Here is a 20,430-nt window from a genome sequence, read left to right as displayed (position 1 = left end):
TCTTATTGTCACCATTATTAGACTCTAGACAATCAAAACACTACCTAACATACTTCAGTGCCAATTATAAAGAACAGGTCATTTAATTTCAGGGAAAATTTGAACATTATCCAAATAAAATTTGGGCTTATGAAATAAAAGTATCTTCCTTTTTCCAGAAAGCACACAAAAATTGATGAGACAAGAATAGTCCTTATATAATAGGATTTAGCAAGGCAAACAGAATCTTACAATAGCATGAATGTTGTAAATTAAGATGCATAAGTTACAAAAATTTGATGACAATGTATGCCACCATTAATTATATTTTTTCAATTTTTCATTTAATTTATTAGTGTATTTCCATAGATTAAGATCACTAACTTTTCTTGTGGGAATACTGTTTGTCACATATCTGTAGTTTGTTTCAGACGTAGTTATGCTTCTTGTATAAACAGTAATCTAGTATTTGAAGAAATCCAGAAACCTCCTGGATACATTTCATCTACTCACCAGAGGAGCATTTATGGCATCTCTAGGAACTCTACACAGTTAACTGGCAAGTGAAGTGATAAATGCTAAACTCAGCCTGAGGGTTATTCAAAAACCCTCCATGAAAACAGGTTGGGAAATCAAACAAGCTGAGCTGCTATAAGCAAGGTTCCTCGACAGCAGCCAGTGTCCCTTTTCCCATTTAATTCTTCTTTAGACCTCTTTAGCCTGTCCAAATTAAAAATATTTGCAGCCAACAAGCAATATAATTCCACAGGCTTCTTATAGCTCACTTTACGAATTAATGTCTTTCTACAAGTTCTCATGTCATTATCAATCAGTGTTACTCCTGAGAGTTCTCAATTCTTCCACTTAAGCCTAGTGTGTCTCCTTAATCCTTTTAATTCTTGCATTTTGACCTAATTTTACTGCTCGTTGTCATGCTGGTTTTCCTGCTAGCTGGGCCTTATTCTGTACCAAAAGAATACAAAAGCTACTGTGGTTTATTTTTAAGTAAAAAGCCTGCTGAGTACTTATAAGGCTATCTTGAGCACTATCTTCCTTGCCTCTCCCCTGACCAGATCAAGTGAAATCAATGGCATTATTGAGCTCAGTAAAGCAAGCAGGATTCAGCTCCAAGAGCTGAATTTTGTTGTGAATACATTGCTCTTTAACAGTGAGATTATTCACCAAGTGATCTCAGTTTAAAATTACGAAAATATCTATCACCAGGTGATAGTATACAGACATTTTGCTACTATCCAACCAGTCCAATAGTCAGGTTGTTCATTCTACATGGAAGACAAGACTATTGTCCCTGACTCAAAGAAAACTGGAACCAATCTTCCTGCCCTAAACTCTGATCTTAACTACCACACTAATGGTATGCACTGCTCCTAATTGGCCTGTTCAAGCCATGTTATTCTGTGGAACATAACAAGTATTAGCAGAAAAGAAGAAATATAGGGGAAAGAAGATAAACACCCATAAAAGTAGAGAATTTTTTGGCCTCATGGTAACAGCACTTAGTTGGAAAGTAGAACATCAGAGTCCAAGGCTATTATTTCAAAGAGTAATTAAGAACTCATAAACACAGGTGACAAACAGAAAATGAATACAAAACTGGACAGAATGTGAAGGCGTATTATGGTCAGTATGGGTTCAAAGCCTCTGAAATGAGAGAAGAAACTTCATCTGAGACTTCTACATTCGTGTCCTATCTTTTGTATAAAAGGCAGTTAAAACCACAATTGCTTCCCCTTTCCTCATCTAGAACAGTACCTAAACTCACTCCTTCAGTTGCCAAGAATCCAAGATGGGGAGCAGAGGAACGTTTTTATTTTGGATAAAATCACCACTTGAACCCGAATAATTAAAACCAAACAAAGACTCTCTTGCCAAATCAAACAACTACTTTCTCCAAAATCCATTTTGTTTTAGCTGGACAAAGTAGACCTTTTCTATGTATGTATTTGGAGGATAAGTTGATTTTCAGGTTAGAAACAGAATATTCAATCATTTCTATCAGTCAGTCTAAAATGCCAGTACAAAGAAATCAACAGAACTGATACAGAAGACAATGAAAATCTTTCCAGTGAGCTTAACAGTAAGGTTTGTACTAGATTTTCTATAATCATCTCTTACTCTTGTACACTTTAACAGATACTAATTTTGCTTTGACTTTTCAGCCACATTCACAATAATGCCCCCATTAACTAATTTGTTATTTACAGAAAGGTTTATTTTTAGGCTTTTTTCCCTTTGGTTTGCTTTTTTTTTTCTTTTTTTAAAATAAATTGTAGTGTCAAGCTATGATTTAAATCCGCTGATAATACTTACAGTAAGAAATGTGACACATGGAAAATTGTTTGGGCACCAACCTAGAGTGTATCAAAAGAGCAGCAAGCCTGGCAACAGACCAAAATACAAGACAGTACTTGGCAAATGATGGCAAATGTACCGCCAACATGTGATGCCCTCATTTTTAAGCCAAAGATAAATGTAGTTGATGTTTCTTGACAAGACTTGTGTGCCGAAATGCCATATGTGAGGTCAAGCAAGGGTGCTGCAAATAATATCCAATGATACTTTACCAGTCTACTTCTTTAAGAACTGTCAGATATTGAGTCCAAAATGTCTGTTCCTATATTATTATTATAGCTTACCCAGGAAAACGTATCAGTGTTATGGCCTTGAAAAGCAGCAATGACAACTGTTTTAATTTAATAATTATACTCAGGAGTGTAATGATATCCTCTCACAAATCAATAAAGCATACCAGAATGGTGGAATTCTGGAAAATACATATTTTTATTTATCAAAATAAAGGATGATTGATTAAATAATTATATTTCACAAACTTAACTGGAGTTTTCTCTGAGTAGTGGAACAGTGCTTCTTTAATTAACATAAGTTATTGCATAAACATATTTGGGAAAAGTCTATGAAGTTTTCCCAGAAATTAGGTTTAAAGGCTAACTTTGAGGAACTGTTTTTGAAAGATTCTTGCTTCAATGAGGATTTAACCAAATTTTAGTACAGGAAAATACAGTGCTGTGTTAAGGCAGTACTGTGTTTAGGGATCTGTAATGAAAAGTTTAGATGAGGTTTAACTAATGATGTAAATCACCAGTTTCAATGAGCTTTGGCTTTGCAATGCTTTGGCCTTAAGTCAGAAAAGCTGTCCAAAGAGCCTCAAGACAAAAAAACCCCAAACTTGTTTCTTTCCTTCCCCAGTGATCCTCACATTCCTGAACCAGCCATGAGAATCTGTCATTACTTCCCCTTTGAAACCATTCTACCCTTGAGGCACTGTACTGCAAGATACCACTTAGCAGTCCTAAAGAAACAGTTTGGAGGACTTTACTTAAACACTGAGCAGAGAAGGCGGTTAGGTAAGGGAGGGAGAGATTAGGGTTCAAATTAAGGCCGAACAGGTTTCCCTCTTGCATAGTCGTTTTGGGGTTTTTTTAAGAATACCTCAGGTTCAAAAGGCCCAAATCGGTATTATCTCATTTTTTTTCCTCAAAATGGAAAAATATAAGAGAAATGATTCTGTAATGCAAAACATTGTTAGTATGGCATCAGCCTCCTGCAACAAAAAATACTGAGGCACTTAAGACAAATTCCATCCATGAGCACTGCAATACTGGTTGACAGTTTCCCAAGCTTCAGAAGACAAAGGGGATGGAGGAAGAACAAGCGAGACTACCATGACGAAAGCACTAGCCAAGTAACGAGCAGGTCAAGAACAAGGTCATATTTAAAAAATGTTTGGGGCCAGACCACTATTTAGAAGAGATGTACGTTTCTTCATGGACTTTATGTTGCCTGAACTTGAACATTTCAGAGTAATCCACAACACCTAAATACAGTAAAATTTTTTTCCTATGTGAAGAAAAATAGATAACGGTAGTCCTTCACAGAAAAGCTCTGCTCTTTAACTCATCACACTGCTGTAGCACTCCAGTCCCAAAACTCACTGCTGGACAAGGGAATGACTATATCTGACTTGAATAATGCCTCTGGAGGTATGTGGTTTGTGCAGGGGTTTGATTCTAATGACAGCTTTGGGGTATGTTTGTTTTACTCTACACAACAGAATCTGGCCAAAAATTCGTGTTGAACCAGTCCAACCAGTTTCACATTATTTGGAACAGCACATTTCATTTCACTTCTACAGATTGGATAGGTAGGCATTTAGATCCATATTTCTATTAAATTATTATGACTTACTGAAGTGACATTAAAAAAACTCAGGCAAGCAGAGCATAAGATGAAGGTAAATGATGAACTTCAAGTTTTAACTGTGCATTTTCAATGCTGAGTTCTCAAGTAAAGAGAAAAAAATGCCTCTGAGAACTCAGAGAAAGGATGTCGTGTGAAATTGTAGCATGTAGTTTTCTGAAACATATACATGAATTCAACACACTGGAGCTAATTTCTGTGTCAACTTTCATTCCATTCAGATTAGTGCCACTTTGCATAACTGAAGCACCAATTCTATGTATATATTTGCCAGTGCCATACATATCCTGTTCCACTGAGCTTCCAGAAAAATTGAGTTGTTGCAGAGACTGCAGCTTATTATTAACAGAGTTAAGTTACTGGGGGAGTCTATTTTTCACTAGTTAAAAGGCTCAAGCGTTTTCACAGAATCGTTATGGTTGAAAAAGGCCTTTAAGATCATTAAGTCCAACCACTAACCTCACACTGCCAGGCCCATCACTAAGCTAAACTATATCCCTCAGCATCTCATCTATGCATCTTTCAAATATCTCCAGGGATGGTGACTCCATCACCTCCCTGGGCAGTCCATTCCAATGCTTAATAGCCCACTCAGTGAAAAAGTTCTTCCTAAAGTCTAATCTAAAACTCTCTTGGCACAACTTGAGGCCATTTCCTTGTATCCTATCATTCATTATTAGGGAGAAAAGATCAACCCTCAGTGCACTACAACCTCCCTTCAGGTAGTTGTAGAGAGTGATAAGGTCTCCTCTCAGCCTCCTCCAGACTAAATATCCCCAGCTCCCTCAGATGCTCCTCATCAGACTTCTGCTCTAGACCCTTCACCAGCTTCGTTGGCCATCTCTGGACATGCTCCAGCACCTCAATGTCCTTCTTGTAGTGAAGGGCCCAGAACTAGAAACAGTATTCAAGGTGTGGCCTCACCAGTGCCAAATACAGGGGCACAACCACTTCCCTGGTCCTGCTGGTCACACTATTTCTGATACAAGCAGGATGCCATTGGCCTTTTTGGCCACCCAGGTATGCTTGCTGGCTCATATTCAGCCAGCTGTTGATTAAAATCACCAGGTCTTTTGCTGCAGGATCTTTTCCTCCACTCCAGTAAGTCTCTCAAGTATTTAAATTTACATGCTGCAAATGCAACCAGGAGTTCAACTATCAGCTTCCACTGGCTAAGAAAAGTTTTTCTCTCCACCTTGTTAATGGAACGTTTAGGTCACTTCTGAAGAGAGATTCAACTGAGACTATTCCATAATAAAATTCCACATTTTCTTCCAGGTTTTGCTTAAATGGCCTCATAACTTTTTCAGTATCAACAGGTCTCCACATGATCATTTAAATAGCAAAATTAAAAACAAAACAGAAAGCACTCTGTTAATATGAGCTATGGTAGTTTTTTTCAAAGCATCACAGTTAACAGCATCCAATATACTCCAGTGTCTTCTTGTTCTGACAGAAATGCAAAGACTCGCCTGCTTTATAGCAGATCATCTTGAGGGTAAATCCCTAAACATGAAGAATAAATAACTTTTCTACCTTTGATAAATATTAGTGCAGATAAATAGCTGAATTGTGTTCAATTTATTTAACTTTCTAATTACTCTTACGAAACACACCATTTAAAGCCAGAAAAGTAGTACAGCCGTAGGTAATTTAGGCTGACAATAAGACTCTTTCAGACTGCAAAATCCCAACCAGTTCTTTCTGGTGAAACCTTTCATTTTGGTTTGAATACAGCAGGCCTGTGCTCTTACTTGTGAATTACAGTCCTAAGGGCTTTCTTTCCCTTTATTCTTAAATGGCCTTTCTTTGTCTTCATAATGAGCCTATTTCTGTTCTCTTTAGTTATAATCAGAAAGGTATCACGAGACAGTCATAATCTCTGAGCTACTCTCCATTTGTCTAGATTGAAGTTTTATTCCTTGGCCAGTAAATAAACAACTTTGTCCCAGTACCATATTTCATGCTTTCAGATCCTAGGTCATACAGCATGGCACTTGTCTTACTCCCATGGTGAGAACCTGAACAGACAAGGGGCCAAGAGCCAGCAGAGCCCTAACCTGGCTCTTTTCCCCTCACTTACCCACCTAGTCTGCTGTTGCCCCAACTTGCTTACCTTAGATGCTAGCCACATGTGAGAGGATAAACAAGATTCCAGATCCACAACAAAATTCAGAGCAGAGCAGACTTGGCCTCCAGGCAATTGGCTGAGATAACAGACTTGGGCCCCAATCAAACTAAGATCATTTAAGAGGCTGACAAAAGAGCTTCTGCCTTTGTTCGCATAAGTCATGGTATAATGAGTGGAGCAGATCAACCATCAAAAGATGAAGCAAGAGAAAGTCACGCTTTACTCCTATTTGCAGTTCACAGATCATGAACAAATATTCCAAGAAAAATAGAAAAATATTTTACAGACCACACTAGAGGTATGAGGCAAAATCAACTTCTACTTCATGTTATGTGAAGAAAGCAGAGACTGGAAGATATAAAATATTTGAGTCACAAGATCTGCCCTTTTTTTTAACCTATTTGAAATAACATTAGCTGAATAATATGAACATATGAACATATACTCTTTCACTGAATCACATTTTGGAACCTCTCTTGATTTCAACTGGATCACTTACTTATAGACTATGGCACAATTCAGCTGAAGAGAAGTCCTGCTTATTAGATTTATAGCATTAGGTGCTATGTGGTAGCCATCACAAACTTGATACTACTGCAAAAGTCCTGATGAAGACAGAAGTCTGATGTGTGCTATTTTACTGTGGATGTTGGTAGCCTGTGCTGCATCTTTCAATCTGATCTTGTGTGCAGTCTCTTAGAATGATCTGGCTTAAAATCAAAACCACTAAAATCATAGTCTTAGTACCACCGAAATTCTGACAAAGTATAGATGAGCTGCAAAACACTGGCTTTGATGTCTTTCTGAAGAGGGCAGAAATACAGCTAGATTAGATTGCTGAACGTTTCACACCTGCTACAGATTCTAAAGACACTGATAATAAATTAGATATCAGACAGGCAAATGTTAAATGTTTTGATCACAACTTCATCTCTTTTCAATGCAGTTTCACCATCTTTGGTAAAGCAACAAATCAGAAATACTCTGAAATGAAACACAGCTCATTTTTCACTCAGTCAACAAATAGATGCAAGGAAGGAGAGCATCTCACCATCTATGTAAGTAGTCTGCAAGATGATAACATTGCAAATGCCAAGGGCTCTAAAAATTTACCAAGCACTTTGTTATCATAATGATTCCTTGTATTATGAAAAATGGCCTGCTGTTACAATTGGCAGGCTGTTACAACTCTGGCAAGCAGAAGCAGATGTGGTAGGTAAGCTTTCCAATGAAAAAAAAAAATCTTGGTATAGTAGGAATATATTAAGTATAATTTGCTTTAACTATGCATTTGCCACTACAGAGTGTTCAAATAGCATGGAGGGAAGTCTCATGAATGCTGAGTTCTCAAGGAACAACTCAGTTTTAAGAACTGGTGAGAGCAAACTTTCATCAGCTTTAATTGCTACCATCACGTGAAAGCCTGAAACATCTCAAGACCAAGTAATTGTTTACTTACTAGAAAAACTTTAAAATCATTAATAATGTCACCATGCTGTGACACCTGTCATATGAAAATGATGGTATTACTAAGAAAGTATAGCACCCTGTGCTCCATCATCTTTACTTAGCTTTAAATTTCTCTAATAATTCTCTAAATTTCTCAGTTAAAATAAAACATTTAAGGAAAGTAAGCCAACCATTACAAACTCTTATTTTACTACTTGTTCTCTGATGAAGTAAAGATTTGCAAAGACATTTTCAAAAGTCTTTAGAAGTACTGTCTCTTCTATATATGTCCAGCACAATGAACAGGAAAACATGCTTTAATGTCCCACTCCTAGAAGTGGTAGATGGCGACAAAATTGTTCAATCTGTGACAGACAGGACAAATCTTGGTTCACTGATCTTAATACCGTTAATTGGCTGTGCTTCTTGTGAAGCAGTAACACAAGCTGAGTACACATGAGCTGAAAATAAGCTAACTTGAAGCATTTGTTCTGAGAAGTATATTATTAAATCAACTAATAAAATTCACTGCCAATTACTCATACAGCTATCTCTCACACATTAAAAAAGGTATCAAAAGTAACATAGTCTAGCCACCTGTTTCCACATAGAAGAATATATTTGTTTAGGAATAGCCACATTAAGTACAGACTTTGGATTTAAAAAAAAAAAAAGGCCTGCTAATGTGTTCTGTTTACCTCTTAAACTGCTCTTTCAAAATAATTAAAAAACCCCAATACATTTTTTTTTCCTTAAGCAAGTATATGTCAGTATTTTCAATTTGATTTTTTTCTTCCTTTTTGCCTCCTCATAATCCTACAAAATAATATTAGTAAGGAGAATTCACATCAGTCACCTGTCAAAGACTTTTGACAAGTCATTGAGAATTCTGTTAAGTAGGTAGAATCAGAACTTGTACTCTACATCAGAGACAATGCATCCATATGAATAATTTTATAGCTGTAACATTTAAAGAGGTAGCAACCGTAACAGTAAATAAAAATTCAGAAAGTTTCTCAAGATAAAAGGCTTACAAGAATTTATATGTGAAGAAACTGGAGAGAGAATTCAAAGGTAAAATGACAGAGAGCCCAGACATCTGAGTAGACTTGGAAAATTTCACTGTCTTTCTAGAGCAGGTGGAGTGTTTTTTCATTAGAAGCCATGACCATTTTACCAGCACCTTTCTGTAATCACCAGAAGTAGCCCACAATATGGGAAAGTCATAACAAAAACCATATTCCAGGAGGAAACATGGATTGCTCCCAATTAATTCCAATGATCTTGAACTCCCTAAGTATACTTGAACTCTTTCACTTTCATAAACAACAAAAACACAAATTTCATGAGTACTCACCACTGTCTTCAACCATGAAATGAAAAATGTCACTAGTGGCATTGTCACCCCCTCGTAAAACGTAGCATATCTTCATATCATCAATATCAGCTGGAAAGAGTCAGAAAAAATAGATTTTCTTTTAAATGCTGAAGGTAGGAAACTGTTTTTATAGAAAAATTGTCCATGTACTAAATAGTTTAGATTCAACAGACAGAGGTTAAGTTTCTCCAGCAGCGCTCAGGTATTTCAGTGTTAACACTGTTGAAGTTTTACAGATAGCATTCATTCTCCTTCCCTTTACTTCCCACACACCCTCCCAGTGCCTTCTTTCTTTTAAGATGTATTTACAAAAAAAAAAAAAGGCAAAAACATGGGATCAACAGTCAGAAATGTTTAATATTTTTAGTGGTGCATTTTCTTAAACAGAGCTGTATCTGCACTAAGATGTTGATACTATCATCTTAATCCTGAGAAGTACTGTAGAGGTCACAGAAAATCTGTGGCTGAAATGGGAGCAAAACCCATGGCATTTTCTATGTTAAGTTCTACCCTCCACTCGAGAGGCAAGACAAATTAGTCCACGTGATTCCTCCCCATCTCTAGAACTATATTACTTCTTGCATGTGGTGTACCTCAAGGATAGGTTATCTCTACATGTTCTGCAGTAGAGAGATCTCTGTCTCTCTAATCCCCCACAAAAATGCCCTCTCCACCAGACTACCCTTCCTATCAGTGAGTTTTCAAAGGATACGGCATATAATCTATATGACTGTCATAAGTAGCGCTCAAACATTTACAGTGAATGCACAATTCTGAATCATTAACTGCAATAAAGTACGTAAAAGGTAAACAAAGATTTATTAATATTGTGTTTCCTTGAGCACTGATGAGAAACATGTAATACGTAAAACTATTTTTGTCACTTTCCTTGAAAGAAAGCCGTTGGTTAAAATCCATGTCTGATACTTTTTTTTTAACAGAAAGTTTTAAAAATTAATAGTGAGAAAGTGAAGCCCAAGTACTGCTCAAGTTGTCCTGTATCAGGGCATATGCATCAGTAAAAAAAGCCAAAAGCACTTTTGTAAAGGCTCCTCAAAATCCTCATTTCCAAAAGGAGCCAGACATCTATGACAAAGAAGAACATTACCAGCAAATACATGTTACCAAAGAATCTCCTCCATAAAAATTTGAAACTTAAAGATCAAAAATTCATGGGGCTGTAAAGAGGATGCAAACAAATGCCTCTTCATGCCAGTGGAGCAAATAAACCTTTCATTCTGCAAACACTTAAACAAGAATGCAGCTCTGCCCATGTGGGTAGCCTCATAGAAATTCATGGTTCTAACATATATAAAGATAAGCACTTGAGCAGTGTTTGCAATACCAGGATCACCTCATCAAAAAAGCCACTTATCATCCAAACATCTTAGTTTTGTCAAAAGAATTGCAAAAGAATTACCTGTTTTCTGCTCATTAAGAGCATGTTCAGAGTCACTTGAACAATACTATGGTTTACTTCCATAGTTGATTAGGTTATGCTAGTTATTTAAAACTTGTCTAGTTGTAAGCACACATTTACAGTCATTGTTGTATAACTACAGAGACTGCTAAATATTAATGTTATAATGGAATTATCCAACATAATTTTGAAATATATCCAATGTAATTTTCTATTTTTAAAAATCCTAATTAGCTCCACTAGATCAGAACACAGCTATCCTATCTAGAATTCTGCAAAACTGGTTACTAAAGGTCATATATGTGAATATATATATCCTTTAAGAAACAAATGTACTTCACAGTGTAATTCACTTGTCTCTCTCTGAAAATGAACATAAAAAGCATTATCAGGTGTGAATTTGGAATAAAATAATTGTCTGCCAAGCGCAGTATATTTGGCTGGAGTAGCCATGTCCATCTTTGGCACCAGGAGGCTACACTGAATGCTGAGACCTTAACCAAGCTATTTCATTGCCAAGGCAGATTCTTATTTGCCGCTATTCTTTTCCCTTCTTCCTGGCTCCTTAGCACACCTGCAGAGCTATGGGATATGGTCTGGCCTTTACTGACAAACTTACCCACAGGGGACCAGGGACACTCAAAACAGTGCTGAGAAGTCCATCATACTTTGTACATTCAAAATATTCTCTGAACATCAGCTACCTACTTGTTATACACCACTAAACTTCCTAAATATGAAAGACCTGTGTCAGTTGCTTAAGAGACTTTCCCCACTTTTAAACAATTTATCTGACCTTAATAAATATCTGCTATGGACAAAATTCAGCCCCGAGTTGCAGAGACGAGTACAGTATGATCATGAATATACAATATTCTTTTTATGTATTTTTGTCCCAGGACAGCACTAGACTAAGAATTACTGTGTGGCAAGCATTTTTCTTTACATTTTCTCTGCATTTGCTACCTTCAAATTGTAAACATAAAGCACAAAGAAATAGTGCTGCTTTCAGATGTAACATGAAGTAATAGACAGTACTTGAATAAACTTAAGAACTGCTTAATGTATTTTAAGAATATTTTACTTCATTACTGTCACTTGTCCATCTCCCTCTCATTTAGATTATTTTAACAATTAAATACAGAAGAATAAAAAGCACCAACTATTTGCAGATTTTAGGGACCTTTTATCGAGAAGTTAAATCTTCCATACTCTAATAGCCACACTGAGCAATCATGAGCCTCACCAGCAAAAGAATATCTGCTGTACTTGTGGCAGCAGTATTTGATGTATACTAATTAGAAAGCCCCACACTAATTGTTCCTGAATAAAACACACAAGTGTCCTGGACATACAATTGCATTTTAACTGAAGACTTTTTAGCTCATCTTGCAAACTAGGCCAATTTTCTTTCTAGCACTTGATAATTCATGGGCAGATACTGAAAAGCAATCTCAAACATAAGGCAGAATACTGATTGCTAAACTCTCACTCTGCCCTCTTTCAGTTCCAGGCAATCTGAAAAGCCAGACTGCTGAAGCTACTTGCACACAATGAATCTTGTTTCACTGATGTTACCCCACTCAAAGCAATCAGGCTGCCTGTTTTTTACAAACAGAGATCCAAATCCACGGAAAGGGAATGTGAGGTGGTACAGTATTGGGATAGACTTCACAAACTACTGAACAACTTTCAAAACTCATCTGCATGTGACCCTCAATAGTCTTACCTGACTTTTAAAGTTGCTTCAGTTTTGCGTAGGAGTTGGGCCAAATGACATCCAGAGAGTCCTTCTAATATATGAACCTACACATGTTAATGAAACTCAAACTAATCAGCATTTTGCAAAAGGTTGTCCCACATGGCTGGATAAAACCCCTAAAAAGTGGGGAGATCAATACATGAAAAGAAAGTGTGTAACAGCTGGTCCAGGTGTCAGTACAGGGGCATCCCAAGCCAAATCTATTAGTCATGGCTGGTTGCAAAATCTGCACTTACATTAAGATCATGAAGAATATGACGAAAGAGGGTCTTGTTTGCTCCTGCCCTGAACATAATTATTTGTCTCAGTGTAGTATACATATGAAGTATGCATAAATTCACTACTCTGGACTTGACAGTGTTTTGCACATTAATGGTGTATATGACAGGAACAACACGACAGTCAAGACTGTTGCAGGTGATACATACCAGAATGGGATCTGTGAAATGAAATACAGTCAACTACAAGTGTTCCTCTCTAGCTTTACCACCTACACAGCCCAGCCTGTCTGGGCCCCTTTAACTTTAGGTCTCCACACTGCTGTGCTGTCTGTTCACTGAACAGCTGCAGGGAGGCTTCAAGAAACCTCATTTGGCTGTTAATTAACCAGCTATGAACTCATTGCAAAGTAACACGGAAAATCGTCTGGAGAACAGCTAATGCTCTTCCTTCAATTAATGTTATTTCATAGCCTTACATTAAGCCCTTATTTCAAAACATACAGCACATGTGGTTTTCGTCCTATTTATACCACCTAGTATTTTAGTTCCATGTAAAAAGTAAGTACCACTGAATTAATTTTAAAACATTTACATTACCTTTGAATTTACCACAAACACTTTGTGGTTAAGATTTCTGAAATTAAGGCAACAACTGTATTCATAATAATACTTCCCCATGTCTGGGAAATGATTTTGCTTTTACAGTTGGGTGTGCTTAAGACTGTAAAGCAACTGATACCCTAGCCATGGTATGACCATTAGTTAATAATAGCTTGGCCACTCCCATAGCATTTTCTAAATAAAATTGTTTAAAGAAGGCACTCAGCATCTATAAAGATCTGGAACTATGTGCAGCCCAACTCTGTTATCCAACCTCCTGTCACTGATATAAAGTCCAAATCACAAGTATTTGGACTGTAAGCTCTCCAAAGCAAAGATGCTCTTTTATTGAGTGATTCTCCAGTAGATTTTCTTTCCTGTTTAAAGCTGTCGCAGAAGCAATAAATAACAAAGAGAATTAAAAAGTAATAAACCATTATAAATAAGCCTGCTGATGGAAAGGTTCTTCCCATCAATTATTACAGAGTTTAGCATGAAAAAAAATGTCTCCAGTGATCTAAAGAAAGTATGGATATTATAATACCTTGGGTGAACTGGCTGATGCTGTGATTGCCTCTCCCCAGGTGGATCAGGAAGCCATGTCGTGGACCCTCTGTGATTCTGATCTTAAGAGTAACATGCAAACTGTCTCTGTCTTCCACTTTGAGCACCTTGTTGGTAATCAGAAACCCGATGTGACCTGTGGCCAGAACACGGAGAGTCAGAGCACCCTTATTTATTACAACTTGAGGTACGCTGTTGTCCACGGCCATTATTCGAATCTTCATGGTCTGAGGTTTCCTTGTTTCAAACACAGTGTTGGGGAAGACATAGAAATCAGCATGAGTACCATCAGTAACAGTGAAAGAGAAGCTATCTTCAACTGATTCTGTGCCATCATGTTTGTAGCTGATTAGATTTTCATTTAGATCTTGTTTAGTGAAGGTGGTGACTGGTTTGGAATTATTGAACATGATCTGACCATGAATTGGTATTTGAGTGATGATAAATTTTAGCAATGTATCGGGTGTATCTCTGTCTTCTGCAGTCAGTTCAAATGGAGTTATCAATTTGCATTCATTTTCACTCACCACTAGGTTGTGAATTGTGACAACAGGTTTCTTATTGTCCACATCAGTGATAGAAATCCTGAAAGTACGAAATACGGGGTTATAGCCATCAGTCACCTCAAATTCAAAGCTGTCCATTTTCACCTCATCTTCTGAAGTGTGAATGTAATAGACTTTATTGCCTGCTAATAGGAGCTGAGTAAAAGTGGAGATGGGTACCCCAGGCTGATCTGTGCACTCCAGGTGGCCACGAACAGGTGCTCTGGTGATAGTGAAGACTAAGTTCTCATCTGGACTATTCAGGTCACTGGTGCTAAGCAAATCGGTAGTAAGAGTTACCTTTCCTCCTTCCTTCAAAGAAACTCCTTTGCTGATTACATCTGGAAAGATAATATCAATGCTACCTATTGTCACATAAAAGTAACGATCAATGAGAGGATTTATTCCATCTGTTACATCAAACTTGATAAGATCGCGAACTCCCTGTTGGCCAAAATGCATATATCGAATTAAATTTCTATCCACATCATCTTGGGTGAAGTTCATCCCCAGGGTGATATTCTGAACTCCACCTGAAGGCTTTATTCTTTGCAAAAGGCCTTGTCCTGGCCCATATCTTACAATGTACGTCAAGGCTTTGTCTTCAGAATCCAGGTCAGTAGCTTTCAGTATTCTGTTATTAATAGTTCTCATTTCCCCTATTTCGATCTCCAGACCATCATTGATGGCCATTCTAGGTGTCTCATCATCTACAGGAATAACCATGATGAAAACTGTTTTCTTAGTAGTATGTTTACCATCTGTGAGTTTCACCTCAAAACTGTCCTGCTTTGTCTCAGAGTCATCATGTTCATAAAGTATGCTGGAGCTCTCTGTTATCTGATCCAAGGTGAATCTCTCCACTAGGACAGTTCCATTGGCCAGCTGGTTCACAATGTGTCCATGCCTAGGAAGCCTGGTGATTGTGAACATTAACTCATCAGCAGGGATGTCTGCGTCAACTGCATTGAGGATAGGGGTATCAATAACCAGGCTCATGCCTTCCATCACAACAAACTCTCGCATAAAGATTTCAGGCTCCTCATCATTAATGGGTGTAATGACAATGGGGAAAAAGTGCCTTTGAGAGAAGTTAATGCCATCAGAACAGCGGAAAGCAAATCTGTCTTCAACAGGCTCTACACCCTTATGTATACTTTGGACATAAAAAATATGACCTTGACGGAGGTCTTTCAAGGTAAAAGCACTTATAGCTACACCTGCTCTGGATTTTTCAGATCCTGGGGCTGGAGAGATGTTCTCTACATACCCAGATGTGGGCTGAGCAACAATAGTGCAAAGTAGATCATCAGTAGGTGTATCTGCATCTTCAGCCCTGAGGTGAGCAAGTGTAATGACCCGTTTGTCACCTTCCATTACCATGAACTGTTCTCCCACAAAAATCACTGGGGCTTGACTGTCTACAGGAAGAATGGTCACCAAGACTGAAACTCCTTGAACAACATTGCCCCTGACACTCCACTCCTCAGACAGGTCAGACAATGTAAGGTTGAAGGTATCTTCTTTGGGCAGAAGGCCTATCTCGCCACCAGTGTGAGCATATACCACAGCACCATCCAGGAGATCTCTTTGGGAAAATCTCTCTGCAGGCACCCCTTGGACCAGGATGTTCCCATGCTGAGGAGGATCTTCTACAATGAAGGTTAACATCAAGTCATCTGTATCCTCATCTGTGCCCTGAATGACATTAGCAGTGATTTCAGCAGCACCATTCTCCAGCACATCCAGGTAGGACCCCAGAGTGCCTGGGGGAAACCTTAGCGTAGGAAGCTCATCATCAACAGGGTGCACGTTCATTTTTAGTATGATGGGCACAAAATGGACCCCATCACTCACATCAAGCCTGCAAGTATCACTGTTGGTCTCAGCTCCACTGTGCATGTACACCACCCTCCCCTGTCTGATATCCTCCAGGCCAAAGACGCTTCCTGGAATCAAACTGTACCCAGAAAGCGTCAACTGGCCATAACGAGGAGCCTGAGTCAGGATAAATCTGAGACGGGCAAGTTCTGTGTCCGTGTCACTGGCATCCAGCTCAGTTGGACTAAGAACATGGCTGCCTCCCTCAGGCAAAGTGAAGCCAGTATTAGTGATTTCAGGAGGCTGGTTATCAACAGGCTGCAGGTAGATGGTGAAAGTCCCTTCAGCTGTATTACCAGCTGCATCTTGCACTTGATACTGAAACTGAATCAAATGAGGAGCAACTCCCAGTTCTTCCTGAGGTGGACGGTACGAGATCTTGTGATGATTGATCTGGGCTTGGGTGAAGTGGGTAACTTCCACAGAGTGATCCTCGGTCAGCACGAGGGACCCAAGGCGGGCTCCGTATACCTCTGCAGGGTGGTTAGTATCAGTGTCAGTGGGGGGCTGGGTTACTGTGTAGCGGAGCTCACGGTCCCCTGAATCCTGATCCGTGTAACACAAGTGCTTCCTCCGCAGTGGGGTCACTTGCTGTTCTGAAACTGTTAAGTGCAGGCTGCTGCTACTATGCAGCTCTGGGGCTAATCTGTCTACAGGATGTACCCGAATGACAAAAGTCTGCGGCCCAGAGCGGTTGGGTGGGTCATTATCATCCTGGACTCTAAAGACAAACTGGTCCAACACAACCCTGGGGCCAGGGCTGTGAGCCCCAAAGTGGTGGTAATAGAGACGCCCTTCCACAATGTCCTGCTGCAACCACTCTCTCACTGGCTTTTCATAGATTTGGGAGCTCCCTGCTAAACTGGGCACCCTCCTCCAAGAAAAGCCCTCATCTTCTTCCTCTTCTTCCCAGCCAGGAGGTGGTTGTGCTTGACGTAGGAGGAGCTGCCCAGCAGTGGGGCCAGACTCCACTGTGAAGAGCAGGATGGCATCCTGCGAGTCAATATCAGTGGCGCTAAGAGCACGGGCGGTGATGGGCACTGTTTCACCCTCAGCCATGGCCAGCCCTGTGTTAGCGTTGAGTAAGGGTGGCTGATCATCAGTGGGCACCAGGGTAATGGGGAAAAGGAACTCAACACGGTGGCGAGAGCCACCATCTTCCAGTCGCAGCACTAGGTTGTCACTTAGTGGTGACTCACTGCCATCATGCTGGTAAATGACCAGCCCTGCTGCCAGCTCAGCCACTGTGAAGTGTTTACGAGGGGCAGCAGGTGCTGGAGTGTCCTCCAGCAGAGTGAGGTGGCCATGCCTCAGTCCCGCCACCACACTCACCTGCACCTCATGAAGGTCATCCTCATCACTGATCACCAGATTGGGGCTGGGACCAGGGCCCGAGAGAGGCCGTGACTGCCCCTCATAGAGCACGAGGCCAGTGTTACGGGTCACCACTGGTGCCAGAGTGTTCATGGGCTTCACCACAATCACAAAGGCAAAGGGTTCTGAGGCAGCACCCTCCGGGTCCAACACCTCCATCTCGAGCTCAAACAGCCGCTCCCGATCCGAGTCCTCCGTGGGTGGCTGGTAGGCGATGCGCAGCTCCCTCACATCCCGCTGGCTGAAGGAGGAGACAGGCAAGCTCCGGTCATCAGTGCTGACCATGTGGCCCTGGCCAGGGCCAAACAGAGAAGTGATGTTGAAAAGCAGCAGGTCTGGTGGCGACTCAGCATCCTCAGCTGCCAGCATGTCAGGTGTGAGAGCAGTGAGGACAAACTGGTCCACCTCCATCATGAGCATGGCCAAGAAGCTGGGTTTGGGGGCCACATTCTCAGTCCCAGCCCGAATCCGCACCAGCACCTGGAAGTACTCACGCTTCAGCAGCGCCCCATTGCCCGCTGCCTCCCGCAGCTCTGCTACCAGCGGCACTAGGTCACGGTTGGGGGAGCCGCCGGCTGCCGTGTGCCGGTAGCGCAGCCCCAGGCGCAGGAACTCCTCGCAGTCCCACATCGAGGCAGGCACCGGGCCGCCCTCCGCCGGCTCCCCATCCGCAGCCGCCGGGGCCGCCGCCGCGGGGTAGTTGAGGACTTCTCCGTAGCGCGGCAGCCCGGTCAGCGGCGGCAGCAGGCCCACCCGGCAGCGCTGTCGGCCCGGCTCGAAGGCGAACTCCAGGCTGCGGGCGTCCAGCGGGTTGCTGGTGCCTCGCAGGCGCTCCACGGCGAGAGGCAGGTTGCGGGTGACTATCTCCAGCTGCGTGAAGAGCACCTCCACCTCCAGCACCAGGGGCAGCACCAGGGCGCGGCTTGGCGAGTCGTAGCGCAGCTGCAGGCGGACGCGGTCCCGCGCGGGGCTGCGGCCGCCCAGGTGCGAGTACTGCACCTCGCGGGCACCGAAGTCGCAAGGGAAGCGCCTGGGGCTCAGGCGGCCCGGGCGCTGCCACAGCGGGTCCTCGTCCAGCACAGTGAGGTGGCACCGGTCCCCCGGCCGCACCTGCAACACCAAGTCTCGCGCGGGGTCCAGCCAGACGGAGCGGCCCAGGGGCACTCGCAGCCCGCGGTTGGCCACCACGACGGGGTCCGCCTCCGGCGCCCACGGCGAGGAGACCGCGGCGCTGCTTGGCGGCGGCTCCGGCACCCCTTTCCAGACGCAGCCGGCCAGCAGAAGCAAGCCGACCAGCAGCCGCCGCGGCGCGGCGGGGAGAACCTGCATTGTCCTTGCGAGCGGAGCGGAGCGAAGCGCCAGGAGCCTCGGTAGCGGTGTCTGCGGTCCGCAGGGTTCCAAACCGCCGCCGCGCTCCTGCCGCCGGCGCGGCGCCGCCCGGTCAAACGCGCTCACCCCCGCGCACGCTGCGCTCTGAAAGTAACGCGCCCCGCTCCGGAGGGGAGCCCCGCGAGCGGCCAAGCCCCACCCTGCACTTGCGAACGGCCAATAGACAGCCGCGACGGGCGAGGCCGCACGTCGCGATTGGACAGGGCGGTTTGCCAATCTTGCGAGCTACGGGCGGGAGGGACAAAGCATCTCCCTCCCCGCTCCTGGCCCCTCAACAGGTTGCTGAGGAGGCGCTGGGGAAGTGGCGGGCTGGGTTCTGGCTCTGGGGGAACAGGGAGGCAGGGGGCACCGGACGCCCTGCCGGCAACCACTGTGGGAGAGGTGCCGCGGGCCGTCCGGAGGAGCGCACCTCCGCCAGCCCCAGGCGGCAGCGAGAGCGCAGCGCTCCTCTCTGCCTCCACAGCACCGAGCTTCTCCGCGCTGCCTTAAATCCTGGCACCCTGGGGCAGAATTAGAGGGGGATTTCCTGCGGCTCGCCTCCGGGGAGGGCTTAGGTTTTCCTCTCAGGGTACGGGGCGTCAGGTGAGAGCGGGACGGCAGCGGCGGCAGGGCTGCTCCGCCCGGTCACCGGCGGTGGCGGGAGCGTGTAGGGAGGTGTCCGGGAGCAGGTCCGGGTTACCAGGGGCGCGGGAGAGAGAGGCACCTGAGGGGATGGGCGCGGGCCGCGCTAGCAGGGCGCGGGGCGGTCAGTTTCGCTCCCGCACTGCCTCTGCGCCGAGCAGAAAACGGACAGGCACCGGGGCAAAGCGTGTTAGTTAAGAGCCGTCAGTCCTCGGAGGTGACCAGTAACAGCAGTGGTTGAATAAACGCATTAGAGTATTTCTGCCATCTCGTGTTTACAGTTAAAAACATTCTCCTCGGAGCCTGAACTTGCAGGATTTAAATTGCCTTCTAAAACTATGAATGGCAGGGCAGGCTTGGACTTTTTCCTCATCTTTTCTCACTGCTGCTAAAGTTATTTCTTGTTAATAAAATGTGATCTGCAGTCCATGTTTTAAAAACGGTTTTTAACAATAGAAAAGCACTAAGAAGGGACAGAATCAAAGATGACCCAAGACTGTTTGGAAATGACTGTGGGTAAACTTGCGATACCTTCTCTTAAAATAATCTTTTAAATTATCCTTCATTGGTAGGGCATTAAGGCATGTGGTCCCATTTTCTGTATGGAAAACTTGAATTTGGAATTTCAGGTATGCATACAGTCATTCACGTTCACATGCAAGTATTCATTCCAACAAGTACTTCAGCTTGGTTTGGAGTAAGGGGAACATCAGTGTACATCTGCTCTACAATGTGAGGTTGCTGTAATTTGTAAGATGCTTTTATACTATTGACATGCCTGTGGAAAACTAGTTTAACTCACTGCTGAATTATAGACTTGCATGCTGCTGCAGGAGCTAGTAGTTGTAGTAGTTAGATACCTATTAAGTACGACTAG

The 20,430-nt window shown here is 42.4% G+C and overlaps 1 protein-coding gene across 1 annotated transcript in view; it reads right to left on the bottom strand.

Moving 5' to 3' along the window:
- FREM2 (FRAS1 related extracellular matrix 2) overlaps positions 1-18,872 on the bottom strand; it is a 128,670-nt gene extending 109,798 nt beyond the window's left edge. Inside the window, exons 1-2 of the mRNA XM_061994040.1 lie at positions 13,724-18,872; positions 9,156-9,245 (exon numbers count right to left, since the gene is read on the bottom strand). Coding sequence (XP_061850024.1) covers positions 9,156-9,245; positions 13,724-18,872 — 5,239 coding nt within the window. The remainder of the gene's footprint in view (positions 1-9,155; positions 9,246-13,723) is intronic.
- Positions 18,873-20,430: the final 1,558 nt, after the last annotated feature.

Source organism: Colius striatus, chromosome 1 (genome assembly GCF_028858725.1).
Source record: "Colius striatus isolate bColStr4 chromosome 1, bColStr4.1.hap1, whole genome shotgun sequence".
Lineage (NCBI taxonomy): Eukaryota > Metazoa > Chordata > Aves > Coliiformes > Coliidae > Colius > Colius striatus.
The sequence above is the reverse complement of the archived record's forward strand: the minus strand, read 5'-3'. Positions and strand labels throughout refer to the sequence as shown.